Below are 18,599 nucleotides of genomic sequence, written 5' to 3'. Positions count from 1 at the left end.
CAGCCTCTACAACGACGGCCGGGCGTGGGTCTCCACGCGCGGTGCAGAAACTACGTCTCTCCGGGTCCAACGAACCGAAACACCGACCCTGACTCCGCCTCCGCGCTGGCTGGGCGGGGCCTGGAGGCTGGGCGAAGGCTAGGCGCGGGGCAGGACCTAGGCGCGGGGCGGAGCCCGAACGCGGGGCGGAGCTTGGATGCGGAAAGCCTAGGTGCGGGGCGGGGTCCGAACGTGGGGCGGGGCCCGGGCGCGGGGCGAAGCCTGAGTGTGGGGCGGGGCCGGGGCGCGGGGCGGGGCCGGGGCGCGGGGCGGGGCCCGGGCGCGGGGCGGGGCCCGGACGCGGGCGGGCGGGCGGCCGCGACGAGCAGGAGGAGGAAGAACATGGCGGGCGCGGCGGGGCCCGGCGGCGGCCCGGGGGCAGCGGGTGGAGATGGAGATGATTCGCTCTACCCCATCGCGGTTCTAATCGACGAGCTCCGCAACGAGGACGTACAGGTACCAAGTCGAGCCGGGGCGCGGAGGTGGGCGCGACCGGGCGCGTGGTGGGGCAGGCGGGGGCCAGGGGGTGGGAAAGGCCGCCTGGGCCGCGGGGGAGGCCCGGGAGGCCGAGAGGGCGCCGCGGGAGGGAGCGGAAAGCTGCCGGGGCGGCAGGGGACCGGCCGCTGAGGCGTGCAGGCTCCCGCCCCCACCCTCCCGGGCTCCCCGGCATCCGCCCCCCGCGCCCTGAGGCGGCGGCGGCGCGGCGGGCCCCCGCGTCCGCGGGCGGTTGTGGGCGCAGCGGCTTCCCGCCGCGGCCTCGTCCGGAGGGGCGGTGGGCGCGCCGCGTGCAAGCCGCGGGCGGCCGGGCGGCCCCGGGCTGAGCTGCGGGTGGAGCCGGGCGCCGGGGCGCCTTCCTCCCGCGCCGAACCGGCCCGGCGGGTTGGGTGGGAAGAACCCCGGAGACCCCAGAGGCGGCGGCGTGTCGGCGCCCGCGGAACTTCTCCCCGAGAAGGCCACTGTTCCACCTGCTGCTGAGCGCCGCCCCCCCCTCGACTGCAGTTTCATTCATTCATTTATTCATTCATTCTTTTTTGTTTGTTTTTGGAATGGACTCTTGGGAGGTTTCACATTAAAAAAAAGTCCTTTGGCGAGTGGAATCCCGTATTAAATCGTTAATTATTGAGAGAGATGTAAATAGAAAGCATTTCCTCCGCCTCGTCCCTATGTAGGCACGATCTCACTTGTTTCCAACTTTTGGTTTGAGGGCTGTATCCCAGCTGTTTCTTCTTTGAAACGGGATTGGGGTAAAATGTAGTTATTTCTCATTCCCCACTGAGAAACCTCCCTTTCCCACTCCCTTCTCCCGTAACCTCACTTCTGTTACCAGTCGCCCGTGGTTTGTCTTCTGTTTTTGTTTTGTTTGCTCACCAAGTTTTTAAGGTTATATCCTTACATTGCACACAGTCATCCAGAACTTGTATTTTTCTCATCAAAATCCCAACTGTTTCTTTGCTTCCTTTTTCTTTTTTTTTTTTAAGCTCCGTCTCAACAGTATTAAGAAGCTGTCAACAATTGCTTTAGCACTTGGAGTAGAAAGGACTAGAACGGAACTGCTGCCATTCCTTACAGGTGTGTGTGTTTTTATTGAAAGATCGGAAAATGAGCATTCTTCTAATGACTTTCATAACTGACTGTTTTTAGAATTAAATATTAAACTGAGCCTGGTGAAGAAATAAAACCAAAGTGGGAGAGAGCCAGTTGCAGTGTGGGCAGATATGCTTAGACATTAACTTTTAGCTGATAGAAGAGTAATAGGAGTGTGGGGTTTTGTGTTTTGTTTTGTTTTGTTTTTTAAGGCTAAACCTGGCAGGTGTAGCCAGGTTAAGGCCCAGGATATAAGGCTCAGGACTTATTCTTGGCTCTGTGTGTAGTGATCAGTCTTGGTGGGGACCCCGGGGACCACCTGGGATGCCAGGGATCTAACTGGGTCTTCTCTGTAAGGCAAGCCTCCTATCCACTGTACAATCTCTATCTGTGCAGCCCTGATAGATTTTTAGTGTGTTTGTTTTACCAGGGAGCAAACTTCGGGGCTGATACAACATGCGAGTAGGTGATGAGTTTACTGCTGAGACACATCTCTGCCCCAAGACTAGGCTTTTTTTTTTTTTTGGGGGGGGGGTCACACCCTGCGATGCACAGGGGTCACTCCTGGTTCTGCACTCAGGAATCACCCCTGGCGGTGCTCAGGGGACCATATGGGATGCTGGGAATCAAACCCGGGTCAGCCGCGTGCAAGGCAAACGCCCTACCCGCTGACCTATTGCTCCAGCCCCAAGACTAGGCATTTTTAATCCATTTTACAGAATATTCAGGAAAACTATTTGAAAGGAATAAACTGTTAGGATTGTGATGGATCATTGCAAAGGTCATGTGCATTTTCGTGAAAGTGTCCCACTCTGGGCCATCTCTGCTGATGGATACTGGGTTGTTGTTATTTCCAGATACAATTTACGATGAAGATGAAGTGCTGTTAGCTCTTGCTGAGCAGCTGGGAAATTTTACCGGCCTGGTGGGAGGACCTGACTTTGCCCACTGTTTGCTGGTAAGTATATGCAGCTTCCCCTCCTCCCAGACCTTAACACAGTAGAAGGATCCAGTGTGTGCTGATAGCCAGGCTGCAGCAGTTTCAGTGTAGATAATTTTTATGGCTCTGTCGAAGTGTTAGCTGTGGAGAGGATGAATAATGTAGGCTCTTTAGACTCATTTAGCTCTTTCTTTCCTTATCTGATGGAATACAAGGCCTTAGTTCTCTTTCCTGCCTCAGTAGACTTGTTAGTTTAGAGGTTAGGAGAAAAAGGAGTTAATTGTTTTTGTGTGTGTTTTATTCTCATCTGGCAGTGTCATGGCTTTGGAGTCTATTTTTGTTTTAATTGTAAGCATCACTTTTGTGTGTGACTTTGTGAATGTTACAGTTTAATTCCATGTAGTTGACATTTATTTAGTGCCTTCTATATTAGTTACTAAAGTTCAGGATTAATGTTAGCAAAGCTGAGGATAAATGGAATGAAGATTCTGTCCTTATGTGTCAACAAATAATTGCTGTATCTCGTTAGATTAAAAAACAGACACATGCAAATGAATAGGAGAAAGTGATTAGCCCAGGGTGTTCGGGGAAGACCATAGGATATAATTTATGAGCCATGTATATGTGTGTGTGTGTGTGCATTGCATATATTTGTATGTATATTTTTTGGGACCATATTTAATGGTGCTCAGGGCTCATTCCTGGCTCTGTGCTCAGGGATCACTCCTGTAGGGTTTAGGAATACCATATAGAGTGAACCCCAGTTTGCTGTGTGCAAGGCAAGTATACCCTACCCACTGTACAATCTCTACTCTATCTCTGGCCCCTGAACTGTATTTTGGAGGGTGACATTTCTGTTTGATGTCAAATAGGCATTTCAGATGTAACATGCTAAAACAGAGCGTGATTTTTGTGTTCTTTCACCAAACCAATCATCTTGGTTAGTGCCTTCTGCCCTTGGGTATTCCCTCTAATCTGTTGAGGTTCCTGTTACTGGCTCCTTTTTATTGAGATCAGTGTTAGTACTCAGAGGCATTTCCAACCCCCTCCCTGCCCCCGAAATAACATCCCAGTCACCACTTAGTACATCACCTATTCTCTAATTTCTTTTTTTTTTTTTTTTTGCTGGGGGTGAGGGATCCTCCTAAGCGATGATCAGGAAGTCTGAGTGCCTCTCCTACTAAGCTGGCAGTTCATTGGCAAGAGCCCAAATACTGGGTGTTGCTCAGATATTCTGGCCATGCTCAGGAGGCCTCTAGGGTTGTGCCCTCACTGTCTAATTATCTCTTCTTCCTTGGAGTTGTGCTCAGGGAGCCGGGTTTTGGTGGTAGGCTAGCAATGCCTGATCCTCTGGTGTTGGGGTCTGCCATATCCATACCCCATGACGCTTGAGGTTGGCAGTGGGGCTCTAGGGTTGTACCAGGTGGGCTGCGGGAGGCCCTGTGGTGCTAGAATTGAAAATAGGCTCTTGTGCATGCATTGCATATGTCCCTGACCCCTGAGCTATCTTCCTGGCCCTTCTTGGTTCTTGATTAGTTAGGATGTGAACTCCACTAGATCAAGGAGTTTCTACTGCATTTCTTCATGGTCGGACACAACAATATTGTTTTTTAAAAGAGCTGGGAAGCTGAATAGGTTGGGTTGCAGGGGTTTCTGCTGTTGAACCTGGAGAGGTAGGAGCATCCGAAAATGAGCATGAAGAGTGTGTAAACAACACAAAAAAGGGAAGGGGCACCACACCGGGCACAGAGCACAGGGCAGTGGCACTTGCTCTATCTCTCCTGCTGCCGTGCTGCCGGCGTTTGGTAATCTCCAGCCGCTTCCCCACCCCGGGGAGGTTGATGGTGATGACAAGGCAGGCGAAGGAAGGAACGAGTGCCAGGCTGGTCTTCTGGTCGGTATCAGTTGCAGTTTATTCCAATCTCTGTTCCCGTTCTGCTTCTCTCTCTCGCCCCCGTTCACTCTCACTTCTTTTGCCTTGAGCTCTGCTTTGGTGTCTCCCCTGCTTCTGTCTGTCTCTCTGTCTCTGTAGTCTCTCCTCTGGTCTATTCCGACCGTTCTGTTTCTGCTTCTGTGTCTTCTGTCTGTGTTGTCTCCTTCGCTTCTGTGTCTTCCTGTGTGTCTTCTCTTGTGTCGTCTTCTTCTCTGTCTCTTCTGTCTTCTTCCTCTCTTCTCAGTGCCTCCGTCTTCTCTTTCAGTCTCAGTTTATATAGCAAATTACATAGGGCAATAACACAAAGGTGGGTTGAACATTAATAAATCAACAAAGAAGGGTAAAACCATTTCTCAAGGAGATTAACAAAATCTCATCTAAGGAGATCCCCTCAAGGGTGGGGGTCCAAACAAGGGTGTGTCAGGGTGTGAGCTAGTAATCTGCTTAAATAGTTATAGTAAATCTACTTCTAATATTTGTAGCAATGTCATTCTGTATAAGCACAGTAAGAGATATAAAGTTTGGTTCTTCCTGAGGACATCTCACTATACATTTCAGACCACAGTCCTCAGACCAGGTTAATCTTCCTAACTCCATCAGAGTCCTAGTCTCATCGTTACCTTTGGATTATGACAGCATTTGTCCATGATCGTGCCCTCATCTTATAGTTGAGCATTGTGGTGGTTTGGCCTGGCCCATTTCGATGCCAGGGTACCTCACAGCTTGCCTTAGGTCCATTCCGTCCCTTGTCAGGACCCTGTTTTTGGAGTACTAGAACTAAGGGCAACTGAGTTGAAAAAGCAGATACCCAGGAGTAAATATTACTGGAGTTAATCAACTCCCAAGTTATAAAGCATAATATTAACTGTCTTCCTGTGTCCATACAGAAAGGACATTGCTTTAAGGTAAACTATGCAGAAAAACACTAACTTACAGTACAAGTTCAGAGTCCTTAGAAGGATCTGATCTTACAAGATAACAGAATCTGATTAGAGAAAAGGTGATTAACTGGTTGGGAAGGAGGGTGCAGAGAAGAGTTTACAGATAAAGGAATGGGAGTGTTCCAGAGCACTTAAACCTAAACTCCTTGTGGCAAGGGATGAAGGACAAACCAATGTTATCCTACAAAGAGGGCCAGAGTGATAGTCCAGCGGGTAGGGGATTTTCCTTGCATGCAGCGGGGTTTGATCCCTAGTAGTTCATATGCTCCCCTGAGCACTGCCAGGAGCAGTTCCTGAGTGCAGAGCCAGGAGAAACCCCTGAGTACCGCTGGGTGTGACTCAGAAACAAAAGCATGAAAAGATGGTTTAGAAGACTATTTAAATGATTTATGTTTTTGGGGGGCTTAGCCATATCTTTTTCTTTTTTTTTTTTTTTTTGCTTTTTGGGTCACACCTGGCTCTGTACTCAGGAACTACCCCTGGCCGTGCTCAGGGGACCATATGGGACGCTGGGATTTGAACCCGGGTCGGCCGCGTGCAAGGCAAACGCCCTACCCGCTGTGCTATCTCTCCAGCCCCAAGCTTAGCCTTATCTTGTAGTGATAGAGACTGTCCAGTGGTAATGGTCAAAAGGAGGTCAGAGAAGGAAAGCATCAGATCACGAATAGTTTTCACAAGAAAGAATTTTTGCTTGGGAGCCACACCTGCCTGTGCTCAGGGCTTACTGTGCTCTATGTTCAGGGGTCACTCCCGGTAGTGCTGGTGGGACGATGACAACTATATGCTGTGCCGGGGATTGAACTGGGTTTGGCCATGTGCTAGGCAAGTACATTATTTGCTGTAAAATTCTGCACCCCCCTCCAAATCAGGTTGTGTGTGTGTGTGTGTGTGTGTGTGTGTGTGTGTGTGTGTGTGTGTGTGTGTGTGTGTGTGTGTGTGTGTGATGCTTGGTGCACACTCAGTGGTCAGCGCTTACTCCTGGCTCAGGGATTATTCCTGGTAGTGCTCAGGGATCACCAAGTGTGCCAGGGATCAAACACGGGTTCTCTATGTGCGAGGCAAGCACCCTACCTGCTGTACTATGGCTCTCCCCCCCCCCAAATCAGCATTTAAAAAAAAAATCTTGTGAAATGCCTTTTAGGAAAGGGGTGTGTGTGTATGTGCGTGCGTGCGTGCATGTGTGCAAAGCTGAGTAAGCGATACCAGGGAATCCAGAACTTTTATGTGCAGCATTGCACTCTACCGCTTAGCTACATCCCTGGCTCCTGTACTTTCATTTTCTACTGCTGTGTATCACAAGATTTTCTGAGTGTATTATGAGGTAGATGTGCTTTTTTGGCTTACTCTTCTGTTCATTTTAATTTTACATGTAGGGTTTTGGGGAGGAGTTTTGACCCATGGCTGATAATTCTTGGAGCTTCTTCCAGCTTGTTTGGGAGTTGCTTCTGGCAGTGCTCAGGGGACCAAGTGGCCTCCAGTATGCAAACCCTATGCTCCTACCAGTTGACTTATCTTATTTCCTGGCCTCTGCGTGTGGACTTTGTCTTTAGCACTTGCAGCTCATCGCAGTGCTGAAATTTCCCAGACTAATTGTAAACCCAGAAAGAGAGATTTAAAGAACCAGTCCTCTTTGCACTTTTCACTGGGCTGTGTTATGCTCACTGGTCATGACCCGCTTTAGTTTTTCCTCTTTCTGAAGCTGCAAGCAAGGTTTCCTACCATCTCTGGTCTTAGATCTGTCCGAAACTCCTTCCCAGGTTCTGGCTCATAGAACAGTGCTGCTTGTAAGTATTGGGGAGGAAAGTAGTTTCATATTCAGCTTTTAAAGATTGGATAAATTGGTGGTGTGGAAGCCAGTGGACAGGGCCTCCTTGCTTATTCCTGACTGGTAGAATAATAACTCTGAAGGCCGTGGACTCAGTGGCCTGATGAAATGTCATCATGTAATTGTGGTGCCGGTGTTGGTCATGCTTTTTGTACACAATCCTGTCTGAATTTGGCTACATATCTTCAACCTAGTGATTCAGCCCACAATAATATTAATATTGTGTCAAGTCTCTTCCACTGTGTCATTTGTAGACACCATCTGGGAAGTGCCATCTGGGACATGAGATCTTGGCTGTCCTACAGAAGTCGTGTCTTCAGGTTGAACACACCATATGTTATCACTGTGTGAACTGAAAGTAACCATTTGGTGTGGTGTAGCGAACATTCTGGTTACATGTACCCCCTCCCTTCAGTCATTTTCAAAGATGATAATCTGTATCTAACAGAGTTTTCCCCACTGATTGTCCGTTTTGGTCTCTTCAGCCTCCTTTGGAAAGCCTGGCGACCGTGGAAGAGACTGTGGTCCGGGACAAGGCGGTGGAGTCTCTGAGGCAGATTTCCCAGGAGCACACTGCCGTGGCGCTGGAAGCTCATTTTGTACCTCTGGTGAAACGCCTCGCGAGTGGGGACTGGTTCACGTCTCGAACATCTGCATGTGGCTTGTTCAGCGTTTGCTATCCCAGGGCTTCAAACGCTGTCAAAGCAGAAATTCGACAGTAAGACACATCAAGAGTTTTTCGGTTATTTGGGGTTATTGGGAATGTGTACCTGATGGGTTTACGTGGTGACTTGTTACAGTGAGTGACTGATGGCAAGTTTCCTGGTGGCACCAACAGTGCCAAAGATTTTTCTGTCTAGTTGAGAACATTTTTAGAATATCTGTCCACATGTGCATGTGTTGCGGGGAGTGTTTAATCAGTGGTATTTGACAGGAAGTTCCTACATTATTTTATTTGCTGCAGGCACTTCCGTTCCTTGTGCTCAGATGACACACCAATGGTACGACGTGCTGCTGCTTCCAAACTGGGTGAATTTGCAAAAGTTTTGGAATTAGACAGTGTGAAAAGTGAGATTGTTCCATTGTTCACTAATCTAGCTTCAGATGAACAGGTAAGTAACATCTAGTATTTAGGCTACACAGATAAATTTCTCCTTTAGCATGTTTAGAAAATTTCTGGGGAGTTTTAGTTTTCATGTTGGGATCTATTTTTTTTTCCAAAATTAATGTTTAATTCTACCCTGAGTAAAGTTTAATATTAGACCGTTAGTTTCTTAGTAGTTGTTAAAAAGTGTCATTGAATAGGAGCCAGAATTAGAAGACCAGTGGCTGTGTTAAGGGGTAATCTTTGTACATTGTCAGCTGGATTGTTATATGGGTGAATAATGTTTCCTGGAGTTTTTATTTTGAGATAAACAAGTGAAGCATGTTTTAGGAAACATGCTCTCTGATCCTCTGTACTCTCTCTCAGTTCTTCATTTTTTTGAGATGTCTCCGTACCATTTTTCCATAAAGACTGAACCCGATGGCGTTTCCCATCAATAGTGAAGGAGGGTTCCTTTTACCCCATAGCCCTCCCCATTTTTCACTGTAAATAATTGTGTAACGGGAAGAACATTTGTTCCTTCAGGATTCAGTGCGTCTCCTTGCTGTGGAAGCTTGTGTCAGTATTGCCCAGTTACTACCCCAGGGTGACCTTGAGACTCTGGTGATGCCCACTCTTCGACAGGCAGCAGAAGACAAATCTTGGCGAGTCCGATACATGGTCGCTGACAAATTTTCAGAGGTGATTGATTTCATCGACCCTTTTTTCCGTTTCACCTTTTCCATTGGGTGTCTCCTTCTTTCTGTTTGCAGATGTGCTAGCTTCTCTGGCTATTCTGAGCTAGGGGCCAGAGGGGGAGGTGTCCTGATGTGGGCATGTTTCTTTCATTCTTAGGGGCCGCTCAGTAGTATAAGAGTGTGATCTGATGAATTTTATTGTTGCATCTGTATTGACATATTTGGGTAGAGGCCCACTCCAAGTGGTGCTTGAGCTCAGCAGTTCGAGGCCACCAGCTCTGTGATCAGGGATTCTTAGAGTCTGTGGTACTGAGATCAGACTCGGAGCCTTATGCATGCGAGTTGTTGCATTAATATTTTAATAACAAAACAAAGCCAAATGAACAACAGCAACAAAAAAACAAACCCACATACTCTTGCTCTGTTTTGTTTGGTTTTTGGTTCACATCCAATGATGCTGGAGTATTTCCAGCTCTCTGCTCGGGTTTGTTCCAGTAGTGCTTGGGGTGCTTGAGGTACCAGGGACCAGACCTGTGCATCTCACATGCAAATCCTGCTCTTAGCTCATTGAGCTTTTTCTCTGTCCTCTATATATTTCCTCTTGTACCACACATAGGTTTCTGGATTCTGAATTGGAAGTATTTAATAATACAAATACTATTTGGTGGTTTTGCTATTTGTTGTTGTTGTTCATGTTGATCACTTGGTTAGTATACATTGAAATCTGTACAAATTCTTTTATAGCTCCAGAAAGCCGTGGGTCCTAAAATTACCCTGAATGACCTCATCCCCGCCTTTCAGAACCTTCTTAAGGACTGTGAAGCTGAAGTTCGAGCAGCTGCTGCCCACAAAGTCAAAGGTTAAGTTGTTTAGTTTTCATTGAGCCTCTTTCATGTTGGTGCGTCATAGTTAAAAGTTTCTTGGGGGGATAGGGACTGGGGGTGGGAGGTGGGGCAGCAGTCACAACTGACAGTACTCAGCCAGCTGGACTAGACAGCTCAGCTTAGTGCTGGAGATGTGTCCTGGAGTCTACCAGGACATCTTGAAGGTGGTCGGGGCCTTCAGGGCTGTACGTGGTGGTACTGGGGTTGAGGGGGCAAGGGGTCTTAGGCCTTAGATTCAGGTCCTTGCACTTGCAAAGAGCATGCCCTGATCCCTGAACGATCTCCCATATTAGCCCTCAGTATTGTACACCAGCTAATTTTTTTGTTCTGGAATATAACTTTAAAAAAATGGGCCGGAGCCATAGCACAGTGGGTAGGGCATTTGCCTTGCACGCGGCCTACCTGGGTTCGATCCCCGGCATCCCATATGGTCCCCCAAGCACCGCCAGGAGTAATTCCTGAGTGCAAAGCCAGGAGTAACCCCTGAGCATCGCTGGGTGTGACCCAAAAAGCAAAAAAAAAAAAAAAAAAACTTTAAAAAAATGAAGGTGATTTTATGGTATAGATATGTCACATTGCCATAAAGGGATTTATATTGAAAGCCAGATAGCTATTTTGCCCTGTTTCTGTTGTTTTAAGAAATCTTTTTCAGATTTGTTTGACTTGACACACAGGGGCATATAGTTGACAGAAAAAAGTGTAGAGTAAGAGTTCTTGTTCTCCCTTGCTGCTTAACTTGCTTAAGCATATGATATGACTTTGTAAATGTTGGTAAAACTTGAATCCTAGTAATGATTATATAAACATGACTTGTCTTCTCTATTTTAGAACTTAGTGAGAACTTGCCCACCGACGGTAGAGAGACCATAATTATGAATCAAATTCTGCCCTACATAAAGGTAAATCTAACTTTTTTGTTTCAGCCCTATATGAAAATTGACCTTTCCTCAGTTTTGTTACATTCTTTGGGTGGGGCTTATAGGACATACATGCATTTGTGTTGGTACTCTGGGAACCATGGGGATGCTGGGAATTGAACCTGCAATTCTTGCATGCAAGCTCAGTAAGCTTGCCAGTCCTCTCACCACCTTCCTTGCCCGAATATGTTTTATCTTTAAGCTCTTTTAGACTAAAGGTAGGAAAGGATGAATGGGTATGTTACATTAATGTGTCAGTTACGCTTTACTTTTTAGTGCTTTGTAATTGTAAATTGCTCTTTGGTGTATAAATTTGTATTAATAGCTGGTCTCAGGAAATGTACCAACCAGTCAATATTAAATTTCTTGGGAGCTGATATGGAAGATTTTATTGCAGTGCAAAAAAAACCTGCTTTTAATTTTATTTTAGGAATTAGTATCTGACACAAATCAGCATGTCAAATCAGCTTTAGCTTCTGTAATTATGGGATTGTCTACCATTTTGGGTAAAGAGAACACCATTGAACATCTTCTGCCTCTGTTTTTAGCTCAGTTAAAGGATGAGGTAAGTGGCTATAAAATTCTATTCCTTTGATAATGATTTGGTTTCATTTTGGTTTGGGATTTCACTAAAATGGACCTCAAAATGAGAATGAAGGGATTGAAAAAAGTTCCAATATTTTAATCACTGACCACGTGTATGTGTTTGTATGGGATTATCAATTTCCCAGAAAATGGGCCGAGAAACTCTGTGGAAGCATAGCATCTGTACATCCTCTTTCCTCAAGTTCTTCTATATAGTGATCTCTTCTCCTTAAAGCTAAAGTATCTTTGTTTAGTGCCTGGCTCAGCTGACATGTACTGAGTTCTTTTTTGTGCTAGGTTTGATCAGTAAGTGCTGTGCATGTATTATATGTAATCTGCAACATTATTATGAGGTCTTCTTATTAACCTCGTATTATAGATAAGGATGCTGAGGCATAGCAAGATGCTCAGGCTCTCAGTAATGCAGACTGGGACTTGAAAGCATTTGATTTGATTCTGGAATTTGTGCTTTACAATCCTGTAGAGTTTTCATGGAAGTTCTGGTTAAGGTCAATGATTTATATTTATTTTGAGTTATTTATATATAGATATATATTCTTGATATTTAGTATTTCTTTTAAGACTGCTTTTTTTTTTTACCTGAGCCAATTTTATTTTTTAATTTATTTACCAGTTGACATGACAGTAGAATATTGGGTAGAGAATTGATTTTTAATGTTTATTTTGGGTGCTTATGTCCTTGCAGTGTCCTGAAGTTCGTTTGAATATCATTTCCAACTTGGATTGTGTTAATGAAGTAATTGGAATTCGTCAGCTCTCCCAGTCTCTCCTGCCTGCCATTGTGGAGCTGGCTGAGGATGCCAAGTGGAGGGTCCGACTGGCTATCATTGAGTATATGCCACTGCTGGCAGGCCAGCTGGTGAGTTGTATGCCCATAAAGTGACGTGTAGCATCTCATAGTGCATTTACCTTGGCAAGTTGGAGGCCCAAAAAGCTCATATGATTATGATCATACAGGTGAATGTGAAACTGTGGTCAGTCCTAGCCACTTGTGGAATGGGTTTTAGTCGTTCAGTCTTGTTCATGAGCCTGTAATAGAGAATTACAGAAACATATTTAATCTCACCACTCATAAAGGCTGAGACCAGAGTTTCCCAAAGTGGGTGATCTACTTCTGGTTGCTGAGAGGATTTAGGGAGGCGGTAGTGGCCTTGGGTGCAGTGGGGTAGGGGATTGGTATTTTCTCTTTTTAGCTTAAAGGTGGTAGAGTTCCCAGGGATAGTATTTGGGTTTTTTTTTTTTCCCCCTTCTGGAAAAGGGAGAGCTGTAAACCAAATAAGTTTGGGAACTTTTGCCGTAGAAAAATGACAGTTTTTCTGTATATGTGACCTAGGTTTTGTGGTATTTATAATGACTGTGACTTTAGTATTATAAGTGAGAGGAAATGGGAACAAGCCGATTTTTATTTTTGCTCAGGGCAGCTTCCCTATTGGCTTATATTCTGAGCAAAATGACCACTTTCCTGCATTTTGGCTAAAGGGAATTAAATGACCATATATAAATACTGGAAGTTTATAATGTTAGTATATTGGCTAATTTCCATATTCAAGATTGTCTGCTACTGCTTGAATTTCATGATTAGTGTTATTGTGATACTATGGTGATTAAAATCTCAATATTGGGTTTTTTTTAAAAATTAATTTATTTATTTAATTAGTGAGTCGCCATGAGGGTACGGTTACAGATTTACAACATTTTCATGTTTGTGTTTCCCACATACAATGTTTGAGATCCCATCCCTCCACCAGTGTCCATTCTCCACCACCAATGAACTCAGTGTCCCTCCCACCCTCAATATTGGGTTTTATAGCCACGTTGTTTCCTCCCTTTTTTTTTTTTTTTTCATTTTTGGGGTCATACCTGGTGATGCTCAGGTGTTAGTCCTGGCAGTGCTCGGGAGATCATATGGGATGCTGGGAATTGAACCCAGATCAGCCTCGTGCAAGGCAATGCCCTATCTGCTGTACTATGACTCCAGCCCCGTTTCCCTTATTTCTTTTTTTTTTTTTTTGTAGAAAATTCTTATTTCATATATCCCTCTACTGGTAGCACTTACTACAGTACACTGTAACTGTCATTAAAGACTAGTTCAGGTGATAGATAAGTGATCTAAGAGTACAGGAACTAGTGTGTGTGTATCTGTCTGTCTGTCTGTGTTTGTGTGTCTCTGTGTGTCTCTGATCTCATCTCATACTATAGGAACTTTACTGTTGGGGGGGTTGAAATGGGGGCTGGTGTGTGTGTGTGGGGGGGTCCTCATGTATGCAAGGCAAGGCAAGTGCTTTCCCACTGAGCTACATCCCCAGCCTTATGGTTCATGTTTTTCCTCCCCAGTAGTGCCTGGCATCAGGGCTGGAGAGTAGAAGGGCTTTACTTACTAGTGCCTTAACCCTGGTTTGATCTTTGTCACTGTATGTTTTCCTGAGCACCACCAAGAGTAACTCCTGAGTACTGCTAGGGTCCCCAATACTGTCCCCCACAAACATACTTCCCAAACCCCTAAGACTTTGATTTCTCACATTAGTCAATTACTTAACATCTGTTGGTGCGGTTGGTTTTTGTTTGTTTTGGGGCTATACCTGGCTGTGCTTGGAAACCATTCCTGGCTTTCTGTGCTCAAGTGGTAGATGCAGTGCCGGGGATTGACAAAGGGTCAGTTGCATGCAAAGCAAGAGCTTTAGCCCTTGTATTATCTCTCTGGTCCCAGCTTCAATTTGTTGGCATTGTATATTGTATCTTTACTTTCTGTCTAAATATTTTTATATCAGATATTCAGTTTATGAAACTCAGGGCTTTGTGGTTTGGCTTGTGGATCTTAAGTCAGTAAATGTAATGTTAAACCACAAAAACCAGGAAATTAAAAAAGACAAGAGAATTCTACAATCTGAAATAAACGGGACATTCTTGAGATCTGACATGGTAATGTAAGTGTATGCCAAAACTTGCTCATAATCTTAGCTATTTTACCAAGTCTGTACTGTCAAAGCACTTTATTCAACACTTTTTATTTAAATCAACGGTCAGGAACATTTTAGGATCCAAAGAAGTGAGAGCCATGTACAGAGATTCCAAAGCAGTGGCACTAGGAAAGAATGTGTCGCAGCATTTTCCTGCTTGGTTCAGAAGTCCCAGGGCTGCTGGGCTGGGAGAAGGGGCTGGGGGCACATGCCTTGCACCTGATTTTCCTGGCTTCAGTCCCCACCACTGCTCTGCTGGATACAGCTCTGCTGATCCCTCAGGCATTGCTGGATTGAGGATAACCCCTGGATTGAGCACCCACCCCCACCCAAAAGACAAAAGTTCCTGATTTGTATGTGGTTTGTGTCTGGATGAAAGAAGCCCTGTGGTTCATATGCGGCAGGTGTGTGTAAATGAGCTCTTTGCCAGCTCATGCAGGGTGTCTGCCTGCCCATAGGAAGAGCAGAGCTGGTAGCGTCTGTTTGGCTTCCCCTGTGAGTATGCTGAGGCCATTTTACCTCTCTTTCTGCCCATCTTCTGCCCTTGATTTTCCCCATCATCCCAGAAATGCTCTCTTTGATTGGAGATAAGGGCTTTATTGTTTTGGTTTGGTTTTTATATACGGGTCACTCCCTGTGGTGTTGGGGAGCAGCAGCCCACCAGCCTGTGGTTTAGTGCTTGTGGTGCTGAGACCCACAGGGCCACTCGGGCATCCAGGGCTGAGGTGGATACGTAGTGGTGCCTGAGGGCTTTGTGGTGCCAGGGATTGAATTTGGGGTCTTAAACATGCCAGGTATTGGTGAGTCTTACTTCTTTAAATGAGAGGAGATACCTATTAACGTTAGTTTCTTAAGTCTTCAAAGGGGAACATGTTTTTAAGAATTGCTGATACTATTGAGAGATTTTTTTCCTCTGGTTAATTTTATAAATCTATAAAGTTGGGCTGGAGTGGTAGTACAGCAGGTAGGCATTTGCCTTGTATGCGGCCAACTTGGCTTTGATACTGTGAACCCCATATGGTCTCCTGAGCCTGCCAGGGCTGATCCCTGAGCTCAGAGCCAGGAGTAAGCCCTGAGTATCATTGGGTGTGTCCCAAAAAACAAAACAAAACCAAAAATAGATCTAGAAAGTGCTTCCAGCTAGTCCACATTGCCTATTCCCTACTTACCTGCAGCATTGAGGTTGGCCCCTAGATCCCTTATTCCTTCAGTTAGCAAGGCCATCTAGGCCATCTCACTTAGGCTTTTTTTGTTATCATTATTTTCTTTGTGTTTTTCTGTTTAGAGGCAGTGCTCGGGGGCTAGTTTTGGCTGTGTGATGATGGTTCATTTTCTGTGGTGCTCAGGGTAACATGCAGTGCCAGAAATTGGACCTGGGTCTCTTTATGCAAAGTATATGACCAGTTCTTTGAGCTCTCCTAGTTGTTTTTCACAGTTTGTAAATCAAATTCCATGGTCTTTGTTTTCATTCAGATCACTTTGGGGTAATGTAAGATCATCGTGATTTCTATATTAGGTGATCTGTATTGATGGAATCTTTTGTATCCTGTATCCATAGGGTGTGGAATTCTTTGATGAAAAACTGAACTCTTTGTGTATGGCCTGGCTTGTGGACCATGGTAAGTAGAAACATTTTCTTGGATTTGTTTTCGCTTTGGGGACATACGTGGTGGTGCCCGGGGCTTTCTTCTGTCTCTCCGCTTGGATCACTCCTGGAGGGATGTGGGATCATATGTGGTGCCAGGATCAAACCTGGATCAACTGCATGCAAGGGCAAGAACCTTACCCACTGTACAGTGTATCTCTGGCCCCAGATAGAAAATTTTTTTAAAAGTTTGTCAAGGAGGGCCCATGTTTCCTAATATATTTTGTTGAGAATATTTTGTTCATGTATTTCCTTTTTATTTATTTATTTTGCTCTTTGGGTCACACCTGGCGATGCACAGGGTTTACTCTTGGCAGTGCTCAGGGGACCATATGGGATGCTGGGATTCGAATCCGGGTTGGCCCAGTGCAAGGCAAACACCCTACCCCCTATGCTATCACTCCAGCCCCTGTATTTTCTTTTTAGAAAGGAATCCTAACCTGACCGGGTATTTTTTGCCTTATCGATGTGATTGGGCTGGAGCAATAGCACAGCCGTAGAGCGTTCGCCTTTCACGCAGCTGACCTGTGTTTGACTCTTCCGCCCCTCTCAGAGAGCCCGGCAAGCTACCAAGAGTATCGCGCACGCACGGCAGAGCCTGGCAAGCTACCCGTGGCATATTGGATATGCCAAAAACAGTAACAACATGTCTCAAAAACAGTAACAATAAGTCTCACAGTGAGACACGTTACTGGTGCCTGCTCGAACAAATCGATGAGCAACGGAGTGACAGTGACAGTGATCGATGTGATTACAGTTGACATAACTTTCTTTAACCAAGTTTGACCTTTCTACTTTGTTGTTGCTGTTTGGGGGCCACACCCAGCAATGCTCAGGGCTTACTTACCTGGCTCTGCACTGAGAAATTGACTTCTGGAGATGGGTGGGCAGTGTGCAAGGCAAGTGCCCTACCCACTGTACTGTCTCTCCAGCCCCAACATTTCAGCATTTTGCCTCTAAATAGATTGATTTTAAAATTTAAAGTTTAAAAATCTAATTTTTTTTCCCTTTGGTTTTGGGGGCTCATATGGCAGTGCGCAGGGCTTACTCCTGGCTTTGTGGACAGGAATCACTCCTGGCGGACTCAAGGGACCATGTGGGGTGCTGGGTATCAAACCCACTTTGGCTGTGTGCCAAGCAAATGCCCTTCCTGCTTCACTAATGCCCTGGCCCCTCTATCTTAAATTTTATTCTTATCTTCTCCATTAAACAATCTGCCCTATGCTTGTTTATTCTATCATGTTATCTTCATGCTGTCTTTGTATTTTTAGCCACAATAAACTTGGTTGCACAGGGATTGGAATCAGATGGAAGATGGGGGGGGGGCTGGGGGTGATGATGGGGAAAGAAATGTTTTTGTGGCCTTCTCTGATGTGTATAGAGATAAAGAGGTGAAGTGGCACAGCACAGGAGCCTGGAAGAGGGAGGTATCAGCTTGTGAGAGAAGGCCCCAGATTTCTGGTTTCAGTGAGAGATAGACTCACTGCCTCCCCCAGCCGTTGCTTCTCCAGTGCGCAGTGGGGGCAGGCGTTGGTAGGGTCATCCGGGGCAGCATTTAGATAATGCAATCTCTGGCCCCTTCCTTGGTCCTTCTATGTTTACAGCATTATTTCCTTTAGCAGTCACAGACTTCTTGTAGTGCCACAAATGGTTAGAAATGATAGCTGGTACTGCTGCTTACCAAAATATGGAGGACAGGGGCCCGGGTTGTAGTTTGGCGGTAGAATGCGTGTTTTGTGTGCCTGGGGCTCTGGGTTCAGTGTCTGGCACCCACACTACTCCTTCCAGCTCCCCCCTGCCCCCAGCTGTTGTTTCACGTAAAACCACTTTATATTTAACTTGTCTTTATATTCTTTGTTGGGCAGTGGAAAGTAGGAGGGCTGCCCTCTTAACATGAGATCAGTGCCAGGCCCCAGGTCTTGACCCGGAAGCTGCATTGGGGTCTGTAACCTCAGATGAGGACCCTTGGGGACTCATGGCACAGTGTTCCAGTGAGCCTCTATTCCATGTTTCAGTGGAGATGCTAAGCATGTACTATGATTCCACAGCATTATATATAGATATTTTTATATATAATATTACTTACATATATAAACATTTCATAGAGCATTGAGTATCTTTATCTGTGTATGCTTATGTGTAATATTTTGGGGGAGTGGAGATAAACAAATGCTTATGTACTTAGCTTCTGCTGGCAGTATTTTGTTGTTTTTGATTTTGTTTTTGGGTCACATTGTGATGGTGCTTGGTGCTACTCCTCACTTAGTGCTCTGGAGTTGCTCCCAGTGGTGCTTGGGGGCCATGCAGTGTTGGGGATCGAACTTGGGACACTCCCAAAATTCACTCCAGTTCATTGAGCTATCTCTCTGACCCAAATTTTGAGGAACTTAAAAAGTTACAAGTTACAAATTAATTTCCTGATGCCCTTTCTTTGCAGGATTGCTTTGTCTATGGAAGCTAAATATTTACCTCTCCAATTTGGGAGCAGGAATTTAATTCTTTCTGTTTTATGGGAAACATCCAGTGCACTGGGGATTTGGTGGGGG

General features: G+C 45.6%; 1 protein-coding gene across 1 annotated transcript in view; it reads left to right on the top strand.

The window, feature by feature from the left end:
- The first annotated feature begins 336 nt into the window (after nt 1–336).
- Nucleotides 337–18,599, top strand: part of PPP2R1B (protein phosphatase 2 scaffold subunit Abeta) — a 27,066-nt gene continuing 8,803 nt past the window's right edge. The window contains exons 1-11 of the mRNA XM_055132757.1: nt 337–495; nt 1,518–1,608; nt 2,481–2,581; nt 7,748–7,980; nt 8,227–8,374; nt 8,893–9,048; nt 9,789–9,903; nt 10,757–10,827; nt 11,276–11,410; nt 12,137–12,310; nt 15,967–16,027. Of these exons, the coding sequence (XP_054988732.1) occupies nt 382–495; nt 1,518–1,608; nt 2,481–2,581; nt 7,748–7,980; nt 8,227–8,374; nt 8,893–9,048; nt 9,789–9,903; nt 10,757–10,827; nt 11,276–11,410; nt 12,137–12,310; nt 15,967–16,027 (1,399 nt within the window). The 5' untranslated portion in view covers nt 337–381. The remainder of the gene's footprint in view (nt 496–1,517; nt 1,609–2,480; nt 2,582–7,747; nt 7,981–8,226; nt 8,375–8,892; nt 9,049–9,788; nt 9,904–10,756; nt 10,828–11,275; nt 11,411–12,136; nt 12,311–15,966; nt 16,028–18,599) is intronic.

Source organism: Sorex araneus, chromosome 3, assembly GCF_027595985.1.
Source record: "Sorex araneus isolate mSorAra2 chromosome 3, mSorAra2.pri, whole genome shotgun sequence".
Lineage (NCBI taxonomy): Eukaryota > Metazoa > Chordata > Mammalia > Eulipotyphla > Soricidae > Sorex > Sorex araneus.
Note: the sequence above shows the minus strand (reverse complement) of the source record. Positions and strands in the feature narration are given on the sequence as shown.